The following is a 27,196-nucleotide window of genomic DNA, read 5'->3' as shown; positions in this document are numbered from 1 at the left end:
TTAAAAACAAACCAAGTCTTCCAGTACTTATCAGTCTTGCAAAAAAGTGGCTTTTTCTCTTCAGGCTGCCATTTGCTTCCTGCTGCCACCTTTGTCAATGACAGGAAGTGTCCAACGCAGCAGCAAATCCTTAAAGAAAACCTCCTTTTTTTTTTTTTTTTTTTTTTATACTAGAAGTAACTTACAAATCTGTATGACTTTCAGACACCAGTTGATTTAAAAAAAAATTCCTGTGGTGTACTCATTTATATTATTTTTGCATCACGGCGAGCATCGTAGGCGTAAACTCTGCTCATCTTTTGTTCGACCAAACAGAATAAAGAATCATCAGAATTGGTAGATCCACAACAGATCATGTCATTGAAATTCTTTTTTTGTGTTAGGGTTCTTTTCTTGTTTTTTTTCTGTAATACTGGGTGTACAAACACACACCGTATACGCAGCATATTTTCTGCTGAGATACGCAGCAGATTAGATCTAAATAACTGAACACAGCATCAAATCTGCACCATCAAATCTGCTGCAGATCTGCTGCGCATACGGTGTGTGTGTGTTTGTACCCTAATGGTGCGTTCACACCTACAGGATCTTTAGCTGATTTTCTGCAGCAGACTTTATTTAAATAACTGAACACAGCATCAAATCTGCTGCAGATCCTGTAGGTGTGAACGCACCCTAAGGGTACAAACACACACACCGTATACGCAGCAGATCTGCAGCAGACTTAGTGGTTCAGATTTGATGGTGTGCTGTTTAGATCGTATCTGCTGCGTATCGCAGCAATAAATACGCTGCGTATACGGTGTGTGTGTTTGTACCCTTAATCAACCTTATTGCCAGTTGTGCACAGTACTTCAAGGTAAAAATTAAAGGATTTGTCATTTTAGGGGGTTGCACTTGGACCATCGTAACTTGAGACCAGACTCAATATACAATGCTACAGGCAGTCAGGGTCTGCAGCATATGTAAATAACTAGATGATCAACCAATGAAACCTGGCCATTTTACTGGTAAAACCCCAGTATTGGTGAATAAGCTGCACTGGTTGCCTGTCTAGTAGTGACTGAGTATAGTGTGATGATACATGTCCTGTGCTGTGCTGCTCTTTACCTGAGCCAGTTTTCCATAGAATTTTGGTCTAAACATACAATGGTTTCAACATGCAATGGACATCCTGGAACCAATTAATACTGTATGTTGAAGGGACCACTGTATATTATTACATACAAGTCAGGGGGCTTCAAAAGGCTTCAGGATTTCCTGACAGTAATCCATTTTTTTTCAAGCATATATTGAATAAAAGAACCTGGCATTCCCCTGGTATGGTTCACTCATTTATTCTCAGTTATCACATATCCATTAGCAATCCAGGCAGGATGCGTTTTGGCATCAGCTTTTTTCATGTGCATCAGGAAAGCGTCTGGTATTCCGGCGCTCCCATAGGGACAGTCTCTAAAAAATCCTGACCTATTTTCCAGAACGGACGCTCTTTAGGAAAAATCCTGCAGATTAATCGTCATTAATGTACCCCTATGGGTCCGGAAATCCAGGCTAATTTTCCGGACGTGTTAAGGGGGCCTAAATGTTGTTCAGGAACAATGTGCTTTATTCTTTTTCAAAAATAACATTCATTTGGAGGGATCTTTGTGGGTGTTTTTTTTTTTTTTGTTTTTTTTTTTTAATATTACAGATGCTGATATTTCTAATATTTCTATTTCTATTTAATTTTTATGTAGACAAGAGAGGAAAGAAAAATGGAGGCTATTCTTCAAGCATTTGCAAGACTGGAGAAGCGAGAAAAAAGGAGAGAACAGGCTTTAGAGAGAATTAGTACAGCTAAAACTGATGTTAAACCTGAATCAAAAGATGTACAAGTTCTCAACGAACCAGAACTCCCCCAGGTAAATTTGCCTATGCTCCGATCTATTTTACCACGTTTCCAGGGCAAGTGTTTCTTATAACTGTAGAATTAAGGATAACAGTAATAAGTTGTAAAATAAAAGTTGTATGCAACTCTAGGAAAACCAGGAAAACATAGATACAGCCTATGGCTTATCCACAATCTCCAGGCAGCCTTGGGACTGCATGCAACTTTTGCAGCTCCCGATAATAAGACAAACCAGAGCTTTCTCGTGGTTCGCTCATGTATACTCCTAAGATTGTATAGATGCCTTCAGTGCAGCCATAATGCAGCCTGTGGTATCTGGCTTCAAGATGTTAGTGGAAGATCCTTTTAAGTCCTGTATGTTGCGAGGTGTAGATAAGACTTGTTTTCCAGCACATTCTAGAGATGCTTAAAGGTGAAGTCTTGAGAATCTTTATTAAAGTATTGTATTGCCCCCCAAAAGATATTTATATCACCATATACACTTATTAAGGGAAATGCTTATAAAGTGTTTTTTTTCCTGCACTTATAACTGCATCAAGGCTTCACATCCTTTATAAAATGGTGATTTCACGACCCGACTCCCAGAGCTGTGCGGGCTGTGGCTGCTGAAGAGGATGATGGCAGGGGGACACTGAGCATCCCTCTGCCATCATCCTCTCCAGCAGCCACAGCCTGCACAGCTAACTTTTGGGGGGCAATACAATTCTTTAGTAAAAATTGTCACCGGACTTCTCCTTTTAATTATATAGAGATCTGGAGAATCTGAAGGCCACGTTCGTAGCTTTTATATAGCCTTTGTCATGTTTCTCCAACTATTTCTGAAAAATGTTTGCAATGTGGGAGGATGAATTATCTTGCTGTAAAAGGTCACTGGGTGTAGCACTCCTTAATCTTAAAAATTTAATGTCCATATAGGATAAAATACAGGGTGCACCCTGTATTTTATCTTATATGGACATCAAATTTTTATCATTAAGGAGTGCTGACTCCCCTCTGTGGTGGTTAATGCTAAAATTTGTCACAAGCAAGTGACTGCACACCACCCATATTTTACCATCACCTGTGCCCCCTTCTTTTGAGGATTCCACTACCCTCAGGTCCAATGCTTCCCTGCTCTATTAGGGAATTTGCACTGAGACTTCAAGCGGAGGCCGTGCAGCGAAATCTGCTTGAAGTTCGGTCCGTCCCATAGACTCCTATTCGCCAGCAAATTCTGTCGTCCACCCAAAGAATTGTGAATTGTGTCAATTCTTTGGGCCGACAGTGGAATTCGCCGCCACATATCCTTAGGATGTAGCAGCAGGTTAGATCCATCTGAGGGAAATGTTAATAAGGAAATGAGAAACGAAAATTCTGAAGGCTGGCTGTTTTTGTCCCCCCCCCCCTTTAAATTTTCTAGGAACCAGTAAAAGAAGAACCTGTCAGCAAACCTACCCCTGCCAAAATTAATCGCACCAAGCAAAGAAAAAGCTTTACTAGAAGCAGAACTCACATTGGTCAGCAGCGTCGCCGGCACAGGACTGTCAGCACCTGCTCAGATGTTCAGCCATCTTCCCCAGATGTAGAGGTCACCCCACAGCAAGTGGAATCGGAAACTAGCACACTTGTGGAAGACCCTGTCAATGAGAGCACTACTACAGCTGTAGTATCTACTGCTGCAGAACCAGAGGAAGTTCCAGAAACTGAATGCCTTGTACAAAACAAATGTCCATCAAAATACCCCAAAACAAAAAAGGTATGTTCTCTTGGTGAGGAATCGGGAGACTGATGGTTATTTTCCCTTCACATTTTTACCTGTGAACTAGTGCATTAGTCTGCAAACAGAAGTTTAAAAAAATCTGAGAATAGCTTTTTTTTTTTCTTTACTTTTTCCCCCCCCCTCCCTTTTAATATATATATATACAATTTTACTACCTAAGGGTGATTTATGTGATGTATTGATCTGACATCACACAATTCATGCAAGTGAGTTTGTCATGTTTTAAATTATTCCATTTATGTAAAATTCCAATTTAATTTGTTTTAATGGCAGAATGCTTAGATTTTATATGTACTTTGGTCACTTGCAAACTAAGATACTTTTATGAAATTGTAACACATGGCATGCTTTTCTACTTGTTTCCCATTTAAGCATGTGTCTTATGAATAATGCTTACATTGCCATTCTGTTTGCAGTCTTGCGTAAACACTTGTGTGGCACTTCAAAAATGGAAGGACACTCTTTTTACAGTATGTATCAAAGGCAGTCTTGTGAATTATTTTTTCCACACAAGTATTTTATGCTGTGTCCTAAAATGTGTAATACACTGCTGTGAGCTAGACATGCAGAATACAGATATTTTCCATTATTTATGTTTTAGATTGGCAGTATATGCCAGTGTGAATGGATCATTTTGTGTTTTGTTTTTTTGTTTTCTTTTTTTAAATACAGTTTAAAAATCGTTTAATAGTAGTTTGTGCTCCCACATGACATGGAATGCTAGAAATTCCTTGAGCCAGGAAGACCAGCAGACTTCCACATGAATAAAATAAGTCTATCCTTGCATATTTAACAAAGTCTTTATGACCTAGAGCATCTCTCTGGCACTGCAATGCGATGGACGTTTTCTGATAAATGACTGCTTCTGCCTGTTCTTTCATGAAGGCATTTGTGCTGTTGTCAGCCTTAGATATTTAGTTTGATCACCTTCAGTCATTTTAAAACGGCAACATCCCTCTGTGACCCAGGGGAAAAAAAGCAGTAGTCTGGAGCTATGCAACACCCATCACAATGGCTATTGCTATAATCATCTACCATGATTTTCACAGAAATAAGAAATAAAAATATCACATTTGAACCATTAACCTTTTATTAAAAAAAGGAAGAATCTAAATCTTCTACTGGAGTTTTTTTTAATACTTCTCTAGAACTGTGGCACTATCTTAGGTAGAAAGTGACCCGGATTCTCACCATCTTAAATAATTGTCTACGTAAAGGGATTTTCCATGCTTAGAAAAACATGGCTGCTTTCTTCCAGATTCAGTTTGGATGGGGTTTTTCAGGTCAGTTCTGAAGCTGGAGACAGATGTGGTGCTGTTTTTACAGGAAAGTAGCTTTGCTCTTTCTAACACTGGATAACCCCTTAAATTCACATGACACAAAAGTCGTAATGGGTAAAAAATATTTGATTTTAACAATTAGATAACTGTTCATCAGATAAAATGTTAGAATGTGGACACTGACACTCAACCGAGAACTGAAACTCTATGTATGTGTATATAATTTATTACGTTTTATTTTGGTTTTTACATGATTTACAACTAAAAAGTAAATTGTATGTTCGTTATCAAGTCTTTGTTGACATTTCATTCTGTTCACAGTGTTTGCATAAAGTAAAGGAATAATAAAAGTGACAACTTGATTTTGTATTTGGACAGGATTTATTAATGCTACACTTACTACACATTTGTGTGTGTGCAAACTGTTTTTTTTTTAATTGCCCCCCTCTTTTATCAGTTTTTGATTGTTAAAATTTGGTTCTTAAGGGTATAAACGCACACACACCGTATATGCAGCGTATTTACTGCTGCCATATGCAGCAGATACGCAGCAAATTAGATCTAAATAACTGAACACAGCATCAAGTCTTCACCATCAAATCTGCTGCAGATCTGCTGCGTATCTGCTGCATATACGGTGTGTGTGTTTGTACCCTAAATGTAACAGTATCTAGCATTTTGAGGTATATAACATATAACTTAAGGCCGTACATGACTGACACATTACCAGTCTATTCAATAAATAAAGATTCTGATGGATGGACAGCCAGACTGCTGCTTCATTCTACTCTGTAAGCCTGACACAAATAATCAATGTGCTTTACTCTGTTAACTTAGGTCTTTAGTGAATGGAGTGTTGGTTGGACATTTGCCACACCACCAAATTCAAATCAGTGGGACACAGGATTCCTTTTTTCTTGTTTTGTGTGGGGTTCCAGTGAATCAGGCACTTCACCTATCCTGCAGGAAACACCTTTTAAAGTTTCCTGTGCTTAGAAGTGAATGGAACAGGTCACATTGCTGGTGCTCTGTAACCCCCTGCCCCTACATACCTTATAGCTGCTGGGCACAGCTCTCTAGTGCTGTTTTTGTAGTCTGTGGCGGGGAGGCCTTTTCAGAATGGGGAAAGATCCACAGCGTCATGTAGTCATGCTGCCCTCCTTCCAGCTAGTCACGCTTGTTTTGCACCCTGAGTCTTGGGAACTTAATACAGCCCAGCTCTCAGGATACCAATCAAGTATGAGTGGCTGGTAGGAGGGTAAAAGCAGCGTGCCTTAATACCACTGTCCCTCCACCCTCATACATACTTACCGGGAGCGAGGATTAAAGCAAAATATTTCAGAACTGACACCTTGCCACAGAGTTGTGCACAGCACCTATAAGGTCCTAAGGGCATTTACAGAGCACCAGCATAGTAACAGGTTCCCTTTTAAGTGGTGGTTAAGATTAGAAAATTTAACGGTACTACGCATGTCCATAGGTTGTTTGGTATTTTTGCATAGCTCCATTTAGGCACCAGATAAGGACATTAGGGACACAGGCCCATAGTGATCATTGTGTGTAAATTGCCCATAACAACCCGTTACAGCTCTTGTAAAATGAAAAATGAACTGTATGTTGCTTTACGCTGTGTGTCTGTTACACACTTTGTTCTCAAACAGTAGGTATGTGTTGCATAGCTAACCCCCCCCCCCCTTATTAAAAAGGTATTCCCATCTCCGCTGCTTCCCTATCCGATTTTGTCCCCATTCTCTGAAATAGTGGAGACCTCAGTGGTCAGGCCCCCAGTGATCAGCTTTTTAAACCCAATACTATGGATAGGGAATAACAAGCTGAGATGTTAAACACCTACTTACAATTGTGTGACTGTGCTATTAGTTGGTATCCATCAATCCATCCTACACCTTCCCCAGGTGTAATCCGTTTTTTACTGTTAATATTACTAATAAGACATATACTGGTAATGATATCAAATAGCTTAATTTGTTTAAAATCATAATGTATTAGTAGAGATGAAAAATTGGCTGCAAGAAAAAAAAAAATATAATGTGTGTTGCATCATGTAGAATAATTAACAAATCCTGTACTGGGCGATTCTAGTCTAGAAAGACCTTTAAAATGAACTGTATTTTGTTGTTTCTAGCACTTGGTTAATGAATGGTTAAGTGAGAAGCATGAGAAATCTGCTAAACATGGCGAGACCTTTTTGGAAAAACCTCTGCGGATAACCACAGATCCAGAAGTCCTTGCCACACAATTGAATTCTCTGCCAGGCCTCATCTATAGTCCACACATGTATACTACTCCAAAGCACTATATTCGATTTACCTCACCTTTCCTGTCTGAGAAAAAAAAGAAAAAAGATGAGGAGAACCTTACAAGTTGTTGCAAAAAGGTATTTACTTATGTGTGAACATTTCTGTTTCTTTGAATATCTTTTTGCAGTCCATCCTAAAGCTTTTTTTTTTTTTTTTCCCAGCGTTGGCTCAAACAAGCACTGGAAGAGGAACATTCTGCGCCAATAAATCCATTTGATTCCCCGGCCCAAGAAGGATCTCAGAGTCCGAATACATTTGCTGAAAATAAGTGCCATTTAGTAATGAATGGCAGTTGCCCATTAGCAGGTGAGGTAATTAGCAGGTAATCCCCCCCCCCACCCCTTTTCTCCTCATTTATTGTACGAATAAGATTATATTCAGTCTTACCCGGTCACTGTTGTTAAATAATTGAGTATAGTGGAGACAGTCCTATTAGATGACTACCCTAATTTGGACAGAGAAATTGTATTCTATAAGGGGTGGTTCACTCAAAGACGACGATCTGTATAAATAATCTGTCACAGGAAATCTGTTTTAAAGAAAAAGGTGATCTTATCAGAGATGCACTTTTGTATTTATTGTACTCAAAAGTAAACATTTAGGGGAATTTGTGAGCCAAATGCAAAAAATTTTATGTGAACATTAGCAAAGAACATATAAAACAAAAATTTCTTATACCGTTCATTGCATGGCTAGGTACTTAATGCGGGTTGACAGGTCAGTCATTGGTAACTGTCATCGGTGCAGTTGATGTCCATCATTAACAGTGCGTGATGGCTATGACACAAGCTCAGCTCTTGAGCTCCCGTTATACTGCCCAAACACTCCTGTGCCATACATATATGGCATTCTGCATTAAAGCGGCACTATCAGCAGGTGCGGGCCAGTGAACCTGCTGATATGCGCCAGCCGCTAATAACGTTAGGACTAGAGATGAGCGAACCTCAAGCATGCTCGAGTCCATCTGAACCCGAACGTTCAGCACTTGATTAGCGGTGGCTGCTGAACTTTGATAAAGCCCTAGGGCTATGTGGAAAACATGGATATAGTCATTGGCTGTATCCATGTTTTCCAGACAACCTTAGAGCTTTATCCAAGTTCAGCAGCTGCCACTAATCAAATGCCGAACGTTCGGGTTCGGATGGACTCGTACCCGAACCCGGTTCGCTCATCTCTAGTTAGGACCTCAGTGCCGTTGTTCATACTCCTGTGGGGTCCGGGAACACCCACCTGTGGGGAACACCCCAAATGCTCGGAACCCTCTACTTTAAGGGGTTAAGATCTGTGTTAATATTACAACTTTGCTTAAACAATAGGTCATTTCCTTACAATACATTCTTTCTGTAATAAACTTATTAACAGACTGTCCATGTCTATTACATTAAGTGTACCTGATATAATCATACTGCTAATATAAACCTACATAACACCCTTAAAGTGGGTCCCACTAAAATTGAGGGGTTCCTCACAAACAGCTTTTAAGTTTTAGTCTAAAGTCATTTTGCCCAGTAAATCAACATGGTGAACAATTCTCTTAAAGGATACTTTCATGTTTTTCTGTCTTCTGAAATGTCATGTGACCTATCAGAAGGAAGTATTGCATGGTGTTAAAATGGCTAAGACCCTTGTCGATCACTAGTGAACAGCATTGCTTGGAGATGCAAAAATGTATTTGCAGTGAGTCAAAGAGACATAAAGCTACAAAGCACTCCCAGTAATTTGTTCTAGAGATCGGTGAGGGTTGCCAGCACACACAAAGTATCTACCAGTACATTTTTTGTCAAATTACAGGCGGATTTTCTTGTGAAATGATATTGACTAATTCAAATCTCTTGTTATTTTAGAGATGTGAAAACCTCCTTCAGAGATTCAAGCTGCTAACCTACAAAATGATCCATCTAACTTGATCACTTTGTGAAAAAAAATAAAGTATTGAAAAAAGCTACATTTTTTTTTAATGCTTGCATAGTAGAGAAAAGAGGCGGTGTGCCCTACAGAAAAATACTGATCAGTACTTTAGCATAGTCATTTTTTTATAGCCAAAGTTTATTTTTGTTTGTTTGTTGTATGTTACTGTTGTAAATAGGATTTGCTTATGAAGGTTGAATCTTATTGACATTGTTTTTCCTTCCTTTTGTGCAGATTTGACAACACCATTGAAAAAACGGAGGTTATATCAGTTGTTGGACTGTGCTTACTCAGAAAATTCTACACCTACTGCATCTCCTTATGCTACACCAACCCATGCAGATATACCCTCAACAGACACTTCACTATTTACTACTCCTCCCAGGGTAAAAGTAGAAGACGAAAGTCGTAGTAACTGCAAGCAGACATTTTCACCAGTTACTCCTGTAACCCCATGCTTACGTGGGAACCACTTGCATTTTGAGGTACGTTGGAATAGTTTTTGCTTTATGGGGTGAAAGATTATTTTCTGTGCATTGTGTGGATATTATAACTAGAGATGAGCGATTTTACAGTAGTAATGAAATAAAGCTAAGCGTGTTTTGTGGGTTTGCACCATGATCTGTAGTTTCTATCTTTACCATTTTGGTATAGATGAAGTTTTAGCTGTGATGTGACCAAAGAAAAACCCGGCAATTTTGGCATTTTGTAAATTTGTTTTTTTACGCTATTCACATTTTAATAGACACATTGGTGGCTTAATACAGTGCCCATCACAACCAAAGATTTTTTTCATTGTTTCCCGCATCTGGTCTTCTGAGGATTGAGGGGGATGAAACACGTTGAGACCACATTTCTGACAACGTAGCAGTACCGCATTTAATTAAGATAATTCCTTTCACTTGAGGATTTCCACTGAATCCAATCTGTGCAAAGAATGATAAGGAATAGTATTGCAAACACTTGCACCTTGATTTTGCAGCTTTCGGACGTGCGTCTTCTAATTGAAGAGACCACCCATACTTACGGTTTCATCAGTGCAGTGAGATTTATTCCATTTTACAGAGTACATAACTTGCTCACAGGCTGTTATATTTCTCAAAAACGCTCAGGCGTTGGCCGTTTGGGAAAATGTAACAGCCTGTAAGCAGGTTTTGTACTCTGTACTAGGGTTAGGTGATATTGGCCTAAATAAATATTGCGGTTAATCATACATGTAGCTGCACTAATGGTAATTGAACAATAATTATGACACACCCCTTTTGTAAGACACCCCCCCCCCCCCTTTGCAAGCGACACCCACTTGACCGTGCCAAACTGAGGATTTTTTGTTTCAATAGAGTAAAAAAAAAAAATGTATCTCACTGAGCAGCAACCCAAGGCTGTGCATTTATTCTATTGTCATTATTAGGGGGGTCTCCGAAGAGTTATACAGCTATGTACACACAGGAGGGGACAGGTCCCAATATACACTATACACCCAAGAGGAAGGGGGACAGGTCTGTATAAATAGAGACCTGTCCCCTCGTGTCAGACTGCTCTGCTATTCCAGGCACAGCCAGAGCTACATGTGGTGTGCAGGAACTGAGACAGCTCTGCTATTCCAGACACGGCCAGAGCCTGTGTGTACATGGAGAATGGAGAAACCGCTTTCTCCGTTAGCCTCTGCCTCTGGTTGTCAGTGATAAGATGTAAAGCAGTGAATCTAAACAAAAAAGCGACTCCTCCATGCAGTGACCTGCCACTACACCTGCCCTTTCCCAGCATGATTGTTATCTGGCCTGGGACCTCCTGGAGACTGGTGCCGGTTATGAGTTACGGGGGACGGCTGTGTGGATGACAGCGGCAGCACAGTAGTAAGTTTACCTCCTGAAGGCTGCTGGCTGTTAGTTAATTGCAGGGGGGATAGTTGTGGTAGTGCACAGTGAATGGAGCGTAGGAACCCCTCTAGCTCCAGGTCACTGCTCTGCGCAGCAATTGCCCTGTTTGGCCCCGTTCACACAAAGCAAGAGGGGTGGAATGCTGTTAGCCTCTGTATCATAATGACAACCTATGGGAGGTGCGCACGCTGTATCTCTTGGCGCTGAAGAATAAACACGTTCATTCTTCAGCACGTAGAGGGACTCTGAGTGATGCAGCGCGCACTTCCCATAGAGTGTCATATGACACGGAGGCTAACGGCATTCCGCTGCGGAATTCCGTCCCTCCTTGCTCTGTGTGAACTGAGTCCTTGACAGGGCGGGTCCCGGCAGTGAAGGGAGAGGGATGGGTCAGAGCAGTCACGGTGTAGCAGCGGTCCGGTTCCCGACCTGCAGACGTCTGCTCTGTGCTGCATGCGCTGCCCCGGGGACAGATTTCAGGGCGGGGAGTACAGGACGCTCCTAGGCTGCACTCGGCCACGGTGCTCCCCGGGCTCAGTGTCCGTGTCTTGGGGCCTAGGAGATAATCTGAATCCACGGGCTGTAGTGTCAGAGCTCGGTGATATCCCAGGCGCGAGACAGGAGGGGGAAGACTCCCCACATCCGATCAGCTGCAGCTATGTCCTCTCTGGCTCTGACACACCAGCGTCACTGCACATAGGGCACACAAACCTCTAAAGATACCGTCCTGGCAAAGTTGAGGTCGGTTTACTGACGCCAGAGACTGTAATGGTATTTTCATGGTATACCGCCCAGCCCTACTCTGTACCATGGAATAAATCTCCTTGTGTTGATGAAACTGTGAGTATGGGTGGTCTCTTTAATTAGAAGACACACATCCGAAAGCTGCAAGATCAAGGTACAGATATACTCAGTGTTTGTAACCTAGAGGGTTCCCTACTGCGTATATACTGTGACCTATGTATCTTTTTACAATGTATATACCCGTCAAGGAGTGGTATCATTATCCTAGAAGATTTTTTTGGCCCATATATTCTTTGACTTGTCTTCATTCCCAGTGATTTATTTATCTGACATCTTATCCCCTGACCTCTGAATAGCAGATTAGATTTTTTATTTGGGCTAATCTTTTTAATTCCATCAGTAGATTTGAGAGATCTAGTAGAGATCTACAAGTCATTTTGCAGACTGATCTTTAACAGTTTTCTTTTCTACCATTACTTTCTTTTAGAGCGTTTCTTCACCTGAGAGTTCTCCAGACCTGAATTGTAAATCCTGTGGCCAAGATGTAAGTAGTTGATCCAAAATAGTTTTTCTCAGCTGTTTAATGCTTTGTGGTTTTTTTTTATTGCATGTTAAAAGTAGCATTGCTAATACTAACACGCCCAACCACCCCCCCCCCCCCCCCCCCCATTAATACAACTTTCCTGCTGTGACGTAGCATCCGTGTTCTTTAAAGTAACTTCTCATGTCGCTGTCAAATCATGTTATTTTGGCGAAACTGCAAAACTTCCAAAACTATTTTTTTTTCCTTAGTTTTTGCATAATGTCACTTTTTAATCTCTGCTTCTCCATGTATTTTTTTTCCCCCATTAAAATCCATGTTGGAAGAGAACTAGTGGCAGTAGTGCTGTAAAACTTTTGCAGTACGTTCTTAGATCTAAGAACATATACTGCAAAAGTTCTGTCTAACAGTCAATTTAGAGTTGCTGGGAATTTCATATTTTAGCTTTGGTCACACACACTGTTTTTTGGACGGCCATCATTTTGACGCCAAAAGACGCCCATCTTTTACCATTAAAATCACAGCCCCTAAAACAACATTGTGTGAAGAAAGCTGCTCATTTATTTTCGACCGTAAACTACAAGCACCAGTAGCTTCTTAGAACCTTGTTGTAAGACCTTGTTGAACTAACGGTACGTTCACACTTAGCGGATCCGCAGCAGATTTCTTTTAAATAACTGAACACCGCATCAAATCTGCACCATCAAATCTGCTGCGCATCCTGTAGGTGTAAACGCACCCTTAGGCTGGGTTCACACTATGTATATTTGAGGCTGTATTTGGTCCTCATGTCAGGTCCTCATAGCAACCAAAACCAGGAGTGGATTAAAAACACAAAAAAGGCTCTGTCCACACAATGTTGTAATTGAGTGGATGGCCTCCATATAACAGTAAATAACTTCCATTATTTCAATATAACAGCCGTTGTTTTAAAATAACAGCACATATTTGCCATTAAATGACGGCCATCCACTCAATTACAACATTATGTGAACAGAGCCTTTCTGTGTTTTCAATCCACTCCTTGTTTTGGTTGCTATACAGCCTCAAAAATACAGCCTCAAATATACGTAGTGTGAACCCAGCCTCAAGGTGTATTTTCATCCCTGCCTTTTGTAGGGCTTTATATTGTCGCCTAGCTGAAAAGTATTTTACAAAAGGGACACAGAATGTCTTTTGAATTTAATTGTAGTCTAGCTAATAGTAGCTCATAATGCTCCCATTTTTCAGCTGGATGACACCCTTTATGGTAAGAAAATTATATGCAAAGTACACCACCATTTTAAGGTAGCTTTTCCTTAATATACTTAAAGCGTAACTGTCATTTCAGGGCCATTTTTTTTAAAAACATTAAATATAAACAGTACAAGCGATTTTAAGAAACTCTGTAATAGGTTTTATGTACTAAAAGTGTTTCCTTCTGTACTGAAAAAGCAATCTCCCAGCCTCCCCCCTCACATCAAATGAAGCAGGATTTCTGTGTCCATTATGTGGCTATGGAGGGTGGAGGGGCTGTTAGGAGTGACTGAGCACGGAGGATTTCTGCACAGCACAACACCCTGCAATCTTCTCTCAGTAAGTTCATAGATAAGCACTGACCTTTCTGACCCCAGAATCCAGCGTTTTAGGTGCCGAGAGAGTCTACAAACAGCTGACCTTCATGTCACACCTTCCTGCTCCCTCATCTCCCCCAGCCCCTCCCCGCTTCATAGGCTTACAATGGAGAGAGCAGAACCCGTCTTCACTGGCTTCTCTGTAATGAAGACGTGTTTGTCTGATAATGCACAGACAAGAAGTCAGGGGGGGAGGCTGGGAGATTGCTTCTTGTGTACAGAAAGAGGCTTTTTTAGCTGATGAAACCTATTACAGAGTTTCTTAAAATCTCTTATACTACTGATTTCTGCAATAAAAAAAAAAAAATATGACAGTTACTCTTTTTAATAACTTAATATACTTAACATACTGCCCTATTTTGTATAAATGAGCCACATATTTATACACAGGCTTTCTTTCAAATCTTTATTTAAAATATAACCTTTTTTCTGTTAACAGGGTAGTGATAGAACAGCAACAACATTGGCTTTAAATTCATTTAGAAACTCTAATCTCACTGAAATTGGTGTGCAGGAAATAAAGACTATTGGTTATTCTAGCCCACGGACCAGGACAGAGGTAAACAAACCGTGCACATCAGAAAGTGAGTCCACTGTAGACCATCATTTGGGACTTGAAATAAATGAACATACTGCATTACAAAAGAATATGGAGCCCTTGTCCCGGGATAGGACTGAATCAAACAGCCAGCAGGAAAATGCTCACTGTGGACGGGGTACAGTATATTCATCTTGGATCAAAAGCCCAGAAAGGACAGGAGTGAATTTCTCTGCAGTAAATTCTAATTTGAGAGACTTAACCCCTTCCCACCAGTTAGAAGTCGGTGGTGGTTTTCGAATGAGTGACTCAAAGTGCCTGATTCAAGATGATGCACGTAATATGTACATGGACGGATCGATATTTTGTTCAGAGGAAGGACTTATTGCTGGGTTTGGTCGAGCACTTAGCAGTGATGGTGTATTGGATGGAAATGGAACACAATTAAATCCTCCACAAAAGAAAAAGGTTTGTGAATTTAAAAACAAAAAATATATTTTTTTTAGCTTGTCTTTAAGTATATTCAGCAGCACTCAGGAGAATAAGGGTGCCAGGCAAGGAACTCCAACCTCGAGCCTACTTGTAGATATGTAAAGTAGATTGTCGGCACTCCGGATAACGTGCAAAAACAGTGCAAATTTATTCAAAGTTGTCACAGCATTACAGGAAGGCAACGTTTCTGTGGCCTCTCGCCACCATTTTCAAGCCCTTTTTTTTTTTTTTTTTTTTTTTTTTTTCCCGGCTTGAAAATGGTGGCGAGAGGCCACAGAAACGTTGCCTTCCTGTAATGCTGTGACAACTTTGAATAAATTTGCACTGTTTTTGCACGTTATCCGGAGTGCCGACAATCTACTTTACATATTTTTTAGCTTGGATCTTTGACATGCCAATATTTTTTATTCTGTAACAAAGAAATTAGGTGTTAGAACATCATATTACATAAAATTTAAGGATAACAGTAAAAAAAACAAAACCTTTATTTACCTTACATGTTCATGAGATGCTGCTTGGCAACTGACCACAAACCGCATCTAACAATAATTTGTCTTGGCCAAAATGCAACTAGAATTTTAAATGTTCCTAAGACAAATTTGATTCAAAAAGTGCACTGTAAGAGTGGTGGTTAAATCAACAAAAATGCTCATGAGCGTAAAAACATCATGAGATTGGGTCCACCATTTTGACCCAGAACACAAAGCATCTTCCATTCTGGAGGACTTGAGCTGCCCTTGTTTTACATGAATGGGCATTCATGTGAGAGGTTGTTGCTTCTCCTGGCAAGATCAGTCTTGTGACAGTAGCAGGACCTGGGGTGATCTGTTGATTACTGTAACAGATTTTCTCTGAGACAACACCTTTTAGCGGATATCACACTAGCCCTCTTAAATCACTGGCTGCAACACTGTCCATCCTCCTTCAGTGACTGGCTGAGCGAGCTATCACTGTTGAGACAAGTCTGCCTCAGAAATGGCAGCGGGACTATTCGGTGCAGGGACCCAAGATGCTTCTGCTTAAAAACTACACCACAGAACCAAACTTCACTGTGCAAGAGCACCCTTACTATTGATGTGGAGAGACATTGCTCCAGTTGTTTAACTTATCTGTTTTGTGCAGGTATCCTTATTGGAGTATCGAAAAAGGCAACGTGAAGCAAGAAAGAGTGGCTCAAAGCCGGAAACTCTGCCTCTGGTCACACTTTCCCCTCATTCTGAAAGTGGGAATATACCTGGGAACTGTACTACCACCACTGCTAATATTGAAAACTGTAACAATTTTGAAAGTGTGGAACCCAGTGAGATTGTTGCAAATTTGACTATACCATTGGCAGCTGAAGTCCAGAATACAAACTCTGAGGAGACAGACCAAAGTTCTCAAGTTACAGATGCCACTGCTAATGAGAAAAGTGATCCGGAGGTTCAATGGTATAAAATATTTTTATTTTTCTGCCTACTTTGATTTCAGTCCGTGACTAACTTTAACTTTAAAGGGAACTAATCACACTAAAATTGGGCATAAAGGTAAGGAAACGTGCTGGTACATCAGCCAGCACGCTTCCTAACCATCCCCCTGTCCCCCCCGTCCCATGAACATTCAGCCCGCAAAGTTAGTTTAATGGTTTCCCGCGCTCTATGCAAATTACCATACAAGTAGTCACGGTGAGCGGGACGGCTGTTCGAGTAGTCACGGTGGGCGGGGTCTTCGTCAAGTAGTCACTGGGTCCTGGGCCAGCTCCTGCGCTGTAATCACGCCCCTCCGGGGGGGGGGGCGCATTGCGTCTTTACTAACGTCTTTACTAAGCTGCGTGCCTGAGAAGACGCTGCTGTACTGCGCTTGCGCGGCCTAGTGCAGCAGCGGCTTCACCCACTGTACTGCGCATGGGCAGCTTAGTAAAGACGTCCGCGTGGCCGACGTGCAATGCCGCCCCCCTGAGTGACGTCACCAGGCGCTGCTTTACAACACGTCCGGAGGGGCGTGATTACAGCGCAGGAGCCGGCCCAGGACCCAGTGACTACTTGACGAAGACCCCGCCCACCGTGACTACTCGAACAGCCGTCCCGCCCACCGTGACTACTTGTATGGTAATTTGCATAGAGCGCGGGACACGATTAAACTAACTTTGCGGGCTGAATGTTCATGAGACGGGTGGGACAGGGGGATGGTTAGGAAGCGTGCTGTCTGATGTACCAGCACGTTTCCTTACCTTAATGCCCAATTTTAGTGTGATTGGTTCCCTTTAAGATAGCTTGGAATTGATATTGATTTTACCCCTTAAGGACCTATGGCAGATAGATATATTGGTCATGAATGGGTTCACTTTCTCGCATCATGACTGATAAATCTCTTGTAACAATTACACATGTACTGCCCAGTGTACACACCTGATCATAACAGGAGCTCTGCTCAGGAGACAGCTGAGCTCATGCCACATTGGCCAACATTGTAGAGCACTCTGGTGGTGGCAGTTTAACCCTTTTAAATGCTGCCGTCAGTAGTGACTGCTGTGTCTACAGGGGCAAGGGACCCTCCTGTAGCCCATTGGTTACCTCAGGATGGCTACTGTGGCATCTGGAGGCCGGATTATGGCCTCTGGTTTGCCACATATTAACTGTCAGTGAATCACTGACAGGTATAACACACTGCAGTATAGATGTAGAGCAGTTTGCTATACCAGTGATCAGATTGTTGCAATATCAAGTCTTTTGAGGAAGTAAAAAAAAAGTCTTACAAAAAAGTAAAATAGGGGGAGTCCTTTTCTCAATAAAGACCTTTATAATTACAAAACACACAATAAAAAAAAAACATACTAGAAAACTATAATATTTATCCTGCACAGTGAACAACATGTATAGAAACCCCGAAATTTCAACTATTGCAAGTTTAATATAGCAATACAAAAGATATTTTGTTTTATTGATATTATTGGTAGTGATACATTGGGTATTGCCATTATAATACCAAGCTGCAGAGTAAAGATTGTTATGCATAGTGCATGGAAACACCAGGAAAAATAGACTAAATTTATTATTTATTTTTTTATCTTGCCTCTCAGAAAATTGTAATAAATAATCAAATTGCTATATTTACCCCAAAGCTATATTTAGCCCCAAGCTCTGGCTCGTCTCACAAAAAAAACCCAATCCCCCACATTACTCCACTATTCAGAAAGTGAAACAATTATGTCTATCAGAATATAGTGGCACAAAACAAAGGGGGGCCGCGCGGCGACCCCGCTCTGAACCACCGCGATCCCGGGTGCCGCGTGTAGCCCGGGACTGCGGCTATTAGCGGGCACGGTCTGATCGCCGTGCCCGGTAATCGAAGGCAGCTGTCAAAGTTGACAGCTGCCTCTGATTACCGGAGGCAGCCGTTCCCTGGTGTCGAGTGGGGGAGATCGCTCCTTCGGGACGTTGTTCCTTGTTCCCCTATGTTCCTTGTGAAAATGAGAAATTTTAGAAAATATTTTAATCTTCATGACCCAATGCTGAAAACATTCTTCGAACACCTGTGGTGTCTAAATGTACCCTACACAACTAGTTGAGGGTTTTTGGGGATTTCCACTGTACAATGGAAATCACTTCAAATCAGTGGCGGATTAAATGTACCCTGGGCCCCGGGCTGTCCACCCTACCTGGGCCCCTCCTTCCGCTTCGTACACAAAGGACCTCAACTAGAAAAAAAATACACTAATTTCTTTATAGTAAACTATTAACTTTTATTGTATGTATGATACACCTAGGACCCAACTTAAACAGCTGCAGGCACTACAACTCCCAGCATGTACTGACAGTTTGCAGCCCTCAGGATATGCTGGGAGTTGTAGTGCCTGCAGCTGTTGTAGTTGGGTCCTAGTTTAAAAGTTTGCGTTAGTGTACTGTAGTGACCGCGGGGGCTGTGTCAGTACACTACTGCAAACAATACACTGACCCATTTAGACCCCAATGGTACACAGGCTCTGCACACTATAGAAGTGATTATAGTGCAGTTACTAATGACTCACAGGTGACGTCTTCTCTAATTGCCGTCGCTCACTTTTTGCTTTCTTCTCCATCTGGCGCAGCATCATGAAGACTTCTCTGACCACAACTCATCTGCAGAGGGGCAGCTGGGGGTGGCAGAAGGAGGGGGAGCAGCTGGGGTGACAGGGGGAGAAGCTGGGGAGCAGCTGGGGTGACGGGGGGAGTAGATGGGGGTAGGGGAGCAGCTGGGGTGACATAGGGAAAAACTGGGGGGGTGGCAGGGGGCAGCTAGGGTGGCAGGGGGAGAAGATGGGGGACAGGAGAAGCAGTTGGAGGCAGCTGTAGTGACAGGGGAGAAGCTGGGGGTGTGTGCACGGGGAGAAGCTGGGGGGTGTGCAGGGGGAGAAGTGGGTGGGTGTGCAGGGGGGAAGTGGGGGGTGTGCAGGGGGGAAGTGGGGGGTGTGCAGGGGGAGAAGTGGGGGGGGTGTGCAGGGGGGAAGTGGGGGGTGTGCAGGGGGAGAAGTGGGGGGGGGTGCAGGGGGAGAAGTGGGGGGGGGTGCAGGGGGAGAAGTGGGGGGGGTGCAGGGGGAGAAGTGGGGGGTGTGCAGGGGGAGAAGTGGGGGGGGGGTGCAGGGGGAGAAGTGGGGGGGGGGTGCAGGGGGAGAAGCTGGGGGGGGGGCAGGGGGAGAAGCTGGGGGGGTGTGCAGGGGAGAAGCTTGGGGGTGCAGGTGGAGAGGCTGGGGGGCTGCAGGGGAAGCAGCTGGGGGGGGGTGCAGTGGGAGAAGATGTGGGATGTGCAGGAGGAGAGGCTGGGGGGTGCAGTGGGAGAAGATGTGGAATGTGCAGGAGGAGAGGCTGGGGGGTGCAGTGGGAGAAGATGTGGAATGTGCAGGAGGAGAGACTGGGGGGTGCAGGGGGAGAGGCTGAGGGCAGGGGAAGTAGGGTGGCAGGGGGAGCAGCAGAGGAGAAGCTGGGGTGCATGGGAGAGGCTGGGGGGGAGACTGAGCGGCCGAGGGCAGCCAGAGGGCAGGGGGAGCAGAGGCAGGCATTGATGGGTCCGCGGGGGCGCAGCTTCGGGGCCGGGGTGAGCTTCCAGCAGAGAGAGCCTGTATTACAGGCCGGAAGCTCACAGCTGCAGCCCTGTGGTCCCGAACTTTTCTCTGCGGCGGCGTCGCGCACATGTGACGTCATCGCCGAGCAGGAGAGTTTGGGCATCACGGGGCTGCAGCTGTGAGCTTCCGGCCTGTGATACAGGCTCTCTCTGCCGGAAGCTCACCCCAGCCACGAAGCTGCGCCCTCAGCTTTCACCGACTCCGCTCACTGAAGATGATCGTCCGGACTCCAGAGGCAGGAGACAGGCTCGCCGGTACCTGGGGGCTGGCAATGGGAGCAGGCCGGGGATCACTATTAGAGGCCGCGGCTGCTGTTTTTTCAGCGCTGGCGAGCCACGGGTGCGCGGGGGGGGGGGGTGACTTTCGGGGCTAGGCTGAATTCATTTGGGGCTTGTGCCCCGAATATTCATGCCTAGCGACGGCACTGGCGGGCGGCATGGGCCCCTAGGTGCCTTGGGCCCCGGGCGGCCGCCCAAACCCCCCATATTATAATCCGCCACTGCTTCAAATGCAAATGATGCATGAAAAATGTTCCAGCAAAATCTGCATTACACATGCACTCTTTCACTTCTAAACCTAGTTGTATTCCCAAACAGCAGTTTATGGTGACACGTTGGGGACCGCCATGCAGAAGATATTGCGCATAGAATTTTGGAATATTCCTCTTTTTGCAAGGAAAAAAAGCAGAAGTTTAAACTGAATTTAGATAGTAGTGGAAACATCATTTTTATAGCCAAATTGCAATACATTCTATGTGATGGATCATTTTTACCCTGCTAGCTAATTTCCCAAGTTTATTTTTCAGTATCTCAACTGAACTTTTTTTTTTGCATTTTTTTTCTATAAATACCTCCCTTTTAAATTTCCAAAAAAAATTATTTTAGCATGTTATTAGTAGAGTCCTAATCTAACTGTCAGCAGGAGACTCCATGCACACAGAGTTCAGATGTCTTTGAAAACGTACCTGTAATTATGATCCCTCACACGATCGGTGTGAAGTTTCTCAGGTGGCCTCATCCACAGTTACCTGAACTGGCAGCAGGACCAACTGCACACTGATCGGGTAAGGAATTCTAATGACAGGTACGCTTTAAAACTAGCTATGCTTGTTGGTTGTCTGTCTTTTTAGATTTTTAGTGTGACTTTGTGAAATAATGGCAATACACACATGTATAATGCAAAAAAAGGTTTACTTAGGTATATATCATTGTGGAAATAAAGTTAGAATGTTATACAAATGAGTGAAAATAATTGATAGTATGCTGTTAAGCATAAATTGTAGGGGTTTCCTTTTTTCATACTGTATTGTTTGGTTTTATCTTTCAGGACTTCTTCGACATCTGTGGAACAAGTCAGAGAAAGAAGCTATCACAGAGCTTTGTTGCTGAGTGACCACAGGAAAGATAAAGATGCTGGTACGTCCAGTAGTTTAGTAATATCCTTTATGCTCTACTTATGAATTAGCCATGATAAAATGAGAAAAATAATAATTATAGTCAGTAGGATTTTTTAGGGATCATGGATAGTCATTGCCTTCTGACTTTTTTTAATTTTTAGTAGGATAGTTAGGGTCGAAATCTCCTCTTGCCCACAACATTGGGTAAGTGCTCCTTCTATTGTTAATGTGTTGTTACTGCTAGAGATGAGCGAATCGCTCATCTAAATGAAGCAAGTCACTTTGTTTGATCAACATTCCACTCATAAAGTCGGCTGGCTGTCAGGGCTGCTCCACTCCTTGCCACTCCTCCCAGGAAAAGCTGGATGCAATCCTGGGAGGAGTGGGAAACCATTTTAACAGGATTGCATCCAGCTTTTCCCCGGCATTTGGGGTGGAGCGGCAGGGAGAAGAGCAGCACTGACAGGCAGCCAACTTGATGAGCGGAGCGCTGATCAAATGAAGTGATTCGCTTTGTTTAGATGAGCGATTCACTTATCTCTAGTTACTGCAGAATTCTTGAGCTCCAAGGATGATGTCAGCTGTTCAGAGTGCTGGCAGAAATTGCTGCATTAACGATACATAATTGTGCATGGCGAGCAGAGGGGGAGCAATCTGTATTCCAGTTTGTCAGAATATACTGATTGGATATAACAAAAAAAATAGTAGATTGCTTATTCAAAGTTCACCAACCTAAGGTGCCTTTACACAGAAAGATACATCTGACAAATTTTTGAATCCAAAGCCAGGAACAGACTATAAACAGAGAACAGGTCATAAATTATTTGCGATTTCTCCTCTCTTTAAATACATTCCTGGCTTTGGCTTGGCTTTGGTCCAATTGAGTCTCCATTCAGCCCCTTAAAGGGAGCCAATCAGCTCAATCAGGCTGATATGGTTCCCTAAACCACTGTATACAGCTTCTAAGCAGCCCGTGGCACATACTGGCCGCAACTGCAGCAGAAGCTGTATATCCGGAAAAAAGGAGTTTAATCACCCGGGCGCATGACAGACACAGACAGGGAGGTAGTCATCTGGATGGCTTCCCGTCCGTGTCTAGTCACAGCGCTCTGCCTGTCAGCACACTTTGAGGGGATGATTGAAGGGCAGAGAGGTCCGTTACTGGTCTCTCTACCTTTCAGTCATCCCTCCGAGCGCGCTGACAGGCAGAGCACTGTGACTAGACACTGGCAGAGAGCCTCCCAGATGACTACCTCCCCACCGCTGCCTGTCACGCACCCAGGTGATTAACCTTCTTTTTTTTTCGGGTATACGGCAGTATATATTTAGTAAAATCTATTTATGGTGGGGAATTTATAAATGGTGGGAAAGCTGTTTATTTATGTAGCACCAACATATTACATTTTAAGAGTTATATGTATAAATAAATATTAAACAAGTATTTTATTGGTGTGAGTAAAATACATATTGTCCTAGGGAAATTAGTACTGAAGTGTGGAAATTTATCTTGGCACAGCTATGATCCATGAGTTAATTTTGTGTCTGGGCAGATGTAAGCTATCCCTGGTAAAATACAGTGGTAGACTATAAGCTAAAGGGTCATTGTTTTGTATGGGCCATACATATTGATGACATAACAATATAAGAGTCTTGTTGCTGCAGCCATTTTAAGCAACATACTGTACGCTAATCATCTCAATATACTGTTTGCTTACTCTTTTGTAACTGTTTTTTTTCCTTTGTCAGATGGTGATACAGAAAATGGTGAATGTGCAAATGTTAAAGAAACCCAATCTCCAGATGTGTGCCAGAAGAATTGCAGTCCTTCCAAACAAAATTTGGTAAGATGCTTTTGTATGCGATCCAAATGGTGGTAGGCATCACCTATTATACAGGACTTGAACAAAATATTGGCCAATTCTGTCTGATTGAAGGATTTTTCATTTATTTTCCATTATCTGAGTATGCTCCCACTTTTCTGGTCTGGATTTTTTAGCAGTTTTATGCATATGGCCATGTTAACAGTGTTTTCAGAAAACAATATGTTTGCCACCATCAATCTACTCTCAGTATGTGACAACGTGAAAACTATTTTTTTATAATTTTTTTCAAGTTTATTAAAAAGGAAAAACTAACATTTTGCATGACCATAAATATTCAAACCCTTTGTTGTAAAACTTAAAATTTGCCACTCCTGTTTTTCTTGATCCCTTTTTTTTAATAGTATGGTATGTGTAAGAGGTGCATGCAAAAGCAGTTTACCACCAAAGTGCCCCATCCCATATATGGCCACCTCTGTAATAGAGCCACTCAATACAATAGAGTTTATTAGAAGCAGAAAATGCATAAGTGTCAATACATAGGTTGATATTGTCTGCAAAAGTATGTGGCTGGAGTCTGGGTACGTCACATACCCGGCTCTTCTGGCTGGGCGGGCAATCACTCAGCCAGGTATGTGATGTTGCAACTGGAAGAGTATGTGGAAAAAAAAAAGACTGCTGTCTTGTTTTTGTGCCCAAAGTAACTTTACGTCCAATTTTGTTTTTGTTTCTTATAGCCTTGCTCTTCAGGATCCAAAACACCCTTGAAGGTGGATGCTTCTCAAGAAACCACCACAAATACACCAGTGATGGAAAATACAAGCCCCTTTAAATCTGAGCCACACCAGAAACAGCCATTGCTTTTGAAGTCCCATGCTACACAGCCTCATTCACAAAAGCTGCCTTCTATGCCTTTAAAACTGCATTGTCCCTCTTCCCCTCATCTGGAACAACCTCCGAAGTCATCTACACCACATCCACCTGTGCAGCACGGTTACCTTTCACCAAAGCCTCATTCACAGCAGTTAGGATCACCATATAGGCCCCTCCACCCGTCTTCTCATCAGGTGACAACACCACAAAGAGAAAACCAAGTGAATTTTTACCCTGTCTCTCAAAACTTGCAGCCTTCTAATCCACAGCAAGCAGGTGGGCAGTTGTTTTCCCAGGCACAGACAGGACAGTGTTCAACTGTTTATAGTCCCTTTAATCAACAGACTGTGAACACCTCCGCCCCACCTCCTCCTCCCCCACCACCCACAACAACAAACTTTTATCCAAACCAGCAAGCATCTGCATCTTTTCAAAACTACAGTCAAGTCAAAGGAAATATTCCCCAGCAGCCTGTGTTCACATCCTGTTCAAATCAGGGCCATGCAGCAACCACGGGGCAACCAGCAGTTCAAGGACATCATGTAAATTCTGGACATTATTTGCCTTCCCAGAACTCCACTGTACACCTGCAGAGTACACAATCTAGTGTTCCTCCCCCCCCACCTCCTCCTCCTCCTCCTCCACCAGGATGTCATCAACCACATGTTTCAGGTCCAGTTCATGCAGTCCCGGTTGCTAGTGGTGCACTTATTCACTCGCAGACAACTGGACACCATTTACCACCTCCTCCCCCACCTCCACCGGGTCCAAGTTCCCTCCATTCCCACATGCAACATGTTCCAGCTGGTCATCAAGGCCTGCAAGTGCAACACCAGCATGTTCTAAATAATGCGCTGCCTCCTCCTCCTCCCCCACCACCACCTCCACCTCAATCAGCTAATCTTCTAGGTGGTTCAGGACATCACTCCGCATCAGCACAAGGATTACATTTACAGACTCACCAAGGACCTGCAATGTTTCCTTCGGGGGCTCACCCGCCTGTAGCATCGTACTCGACCCAAACTCCTGTTCATAACACAGTGGGGTCTGTGTCGCAGCACCAGTCTCCTGCACCAGGACAGCACCATCAACTTCCTAGTCAGGGGCCGCATATTCAACCACAAGGACCAAACAGTATTGCATCACCTGCAGGGTTCTGTCCCCATCCTGGGTCTGTAAGTCTACCCCATGGGGTACAAGGGCCTCAGCAGGCCTCCACAGTGCCTGGCCAGTTACCTATTCACAGACCGCAGGTGCCACCTTTCCAAAACAATTATCATGGCTCAGGCTGGCATTAGATTTGGTTTTGTTGTGCTTAACATTTTTTAAATGTTGTGTAAAATAACTGTACATTTTCTATGTACCTTGTAAAGGTACTTTTTAAAGCCTGTATATGAAAATTTGTAAAAATCCAAGTACCAGTGCGCTTTCATCCTCCTTTTTTTTTTTTTTTTTTTTTTTTTTCTTTTTTCCCTTTTCATTTTAAACATCTGATAGTTGTGCTTTGAAGCCAATTTTGAGTCTTTAGATTGGGTAAACATTCCAGTTCCGTTTATGGTGCAGTAGAATTGAAACTGCGCTACACATAAGTCACTTGTCAGTTCATTTAGTGAATGTTTTCTATTGTAAGTTTTATATGTGATCTAAATACACAGGTAAGAGCACTAACACATTTTTAATTTTTCTTTCTGTGCTATTTGTGTGTATAGATAACACAGAACCAGTTTTATTGTTACATTATCCCCTGTTTATTTACAAAATTGTAATTTAATGTATAGTTCTGTTTTAACTTCTTGACTTCTTTAGAAGTTTGTAAATACTGTATTTGCTTGTATATTGCGTAAAGCTTCCACCTCATTTGATAAAACGTTGTACATAATTTTTTTTTTTTTTATTGTATGATCCTTGTGGAAGTAGTACAGTATATGACATTTATTTTTTTTTTGTAATATACTGTCACATTGCAGCACTGGTTGGGCATTTTAATTCATGTTAATAAACCACAATTATGTCCGTTTTATCAGGTTAGTCCTTTCATACATTTTACAGAAATTAACGTTGATGCATAACTGCAGCACTTAAACTGTACATTAAAATGCATTGTCAGCACTTTTTCCTGACTATTCCAAAACATGTTGTGGTGGTGTGTTTTCTCTTTAGACTTGACAATACTGGTGTAAAGCACATGGAGGTGCAGCAGCATCGTTGCAGTCTCAACATGGTCTTCAGATAGATTGATAATGGTTGCTCAGTTTTGCTAGTAAAATTGCTGTTAACCTGTAAATGAATGTGGCTGTTAAGGGACTATTTGTTAATTGAGAAACCATTAAAGGATTACCTCCGAAGGATCCACAGATAAAATCCTGCGGGTGGGTCATCCGATTCTGACACAGCCAAGGTATGGAATTCCCAGAAGCGCCATAGACTGTATTGTAAGTGCATTACAGTGCAGTCTATGGGAATTCCTTAGCTGTGTCAGAAGCAGACTGCAGGAGGATCCACAGATAAAATCCTGTAGGTGGGCAATCATGACATGACAGGTACTATTTAACTGCTCTATTCGGGATCCAAAATCCAGTCATTTATTGTCAATGGTCACACTAGGGTGTAAGTGATTGGCTGAGTGGCCTGTCAGATCAGACGGGCCACTCTCAAGCTGCAGCGCTTGGGACCGGGGAGGAAGCAGAGTGCTGGAGGAGCCCTTAAGCGTGGATGGTTAAAGTATACTGGTTGTAGGATCGTCAGCCTTTGGCCACGCCTAGCTATTATATGTAGCGATGCGCAGTTGGCGCCTGATGATTTTAGGTTTGAGCCTAAAGAAACGATCAGCCGATGGTAGTGTAATAGAGACAACGATCAACCGATGATACCAAGTGCACAATCTTTCTGGGATGTTTCCTTCACTGAAAGCGCATTCCTAGATGCGAGATGTTACCCAAACAAAAGATAATTTACTATTGGACAAAAATTTCAGACATTCCAGACTTTTCAGATAAGTCAGCTTAAATAATCATGTGTTGTGTTTTTTATTGGATTTACCAAGTACAAATTTTTACTGATAAAATTATT

The 27,196-nt window shown here is 42.6% G+C and overlaps 1 protein-coding gene across 6 annotated transcripts in view; it reads left to right on the top strand.

The window, feature by feature from the left end:
• KMT2E (lysine methyltransferase 2E (inactive)) overlaps positions 1-26,242 on the top strand; it is an 84,608-nt gene extending 58,366 nt beyond the window's left edge. For 4 of the 6 annotated variants that reach the window (XM_069977788.1, XM_069977776.1, XM_069977795.1 and 1 more), the window contains 12 exons: positions 1,737-1,901; positions 3,288-3,623; positions 4,064-4,117; positions 7,071-7,322; positions 7,407-7,551; positions 9,388-9,638; positions 12,265-12,321; positions 14,371-14,937; positions 16,084-16,391; positions 21,365-21,453; positions 23,181-23,275; positions 23,992-26,242. In XM_069977788.1, coding sequence (XP_069833889.1) covers positions 1,737-1,901; positions 3,288-3,623; positions 4,064-4,117; positions 7,071-7,322; positions 7,407-7,551; positions 9,388-9,638; positions 12,265-12,321; positions 14,371-14,937; positions 16,084-16,391; positions 21,365-21,453; positions 23,181-23,275; positions 23,992-25,425 — 3,753 coding nt within the window. In that variant the 3' untranslated portion in view covers positions 25,426-26,242. The remainder of the gene's footprint in view (positions 1-1,736; positions 1,902-3,287; positions 3,624-4,063; positions 4,118-7,070; positions 7,323-7,406; positions 7,552-9,387; positions 9,639-12,264; positions 12,322-14,370; positions 14,938-16,083; positions 16,392-21,364; positions 21,454-23,180; positions 23,276-23,991) is intronic. The other 2 variants (XM_069977817.1, XM_069977803.1) reach the window with 1 other exon arrangement.
• The last annotated feature ends 954 nt before the right edge of the window (positions 26,243-27,196 follow it).

The sequence above is a fragment of the Dendropsophus ebraccatus genome, chromosome 1 (genome assembly GCF_027789765.1).
Source record: "Dendropsophus ebraccatus isolate aDenEbr1 chromosome 1, aDenEbr1.pat, whole genome shotgun sequence".
NCBI lineage: Eukaryota > Metazoa > Chordata > Amphibia > Anura > Hylidae > Dendropsophus > Dendropsophus ebraccatus.
Note: the sequence above shows the minus strand (reverse complement) of the source record. Positions and strands in the feature narration are given on the sequence as shown.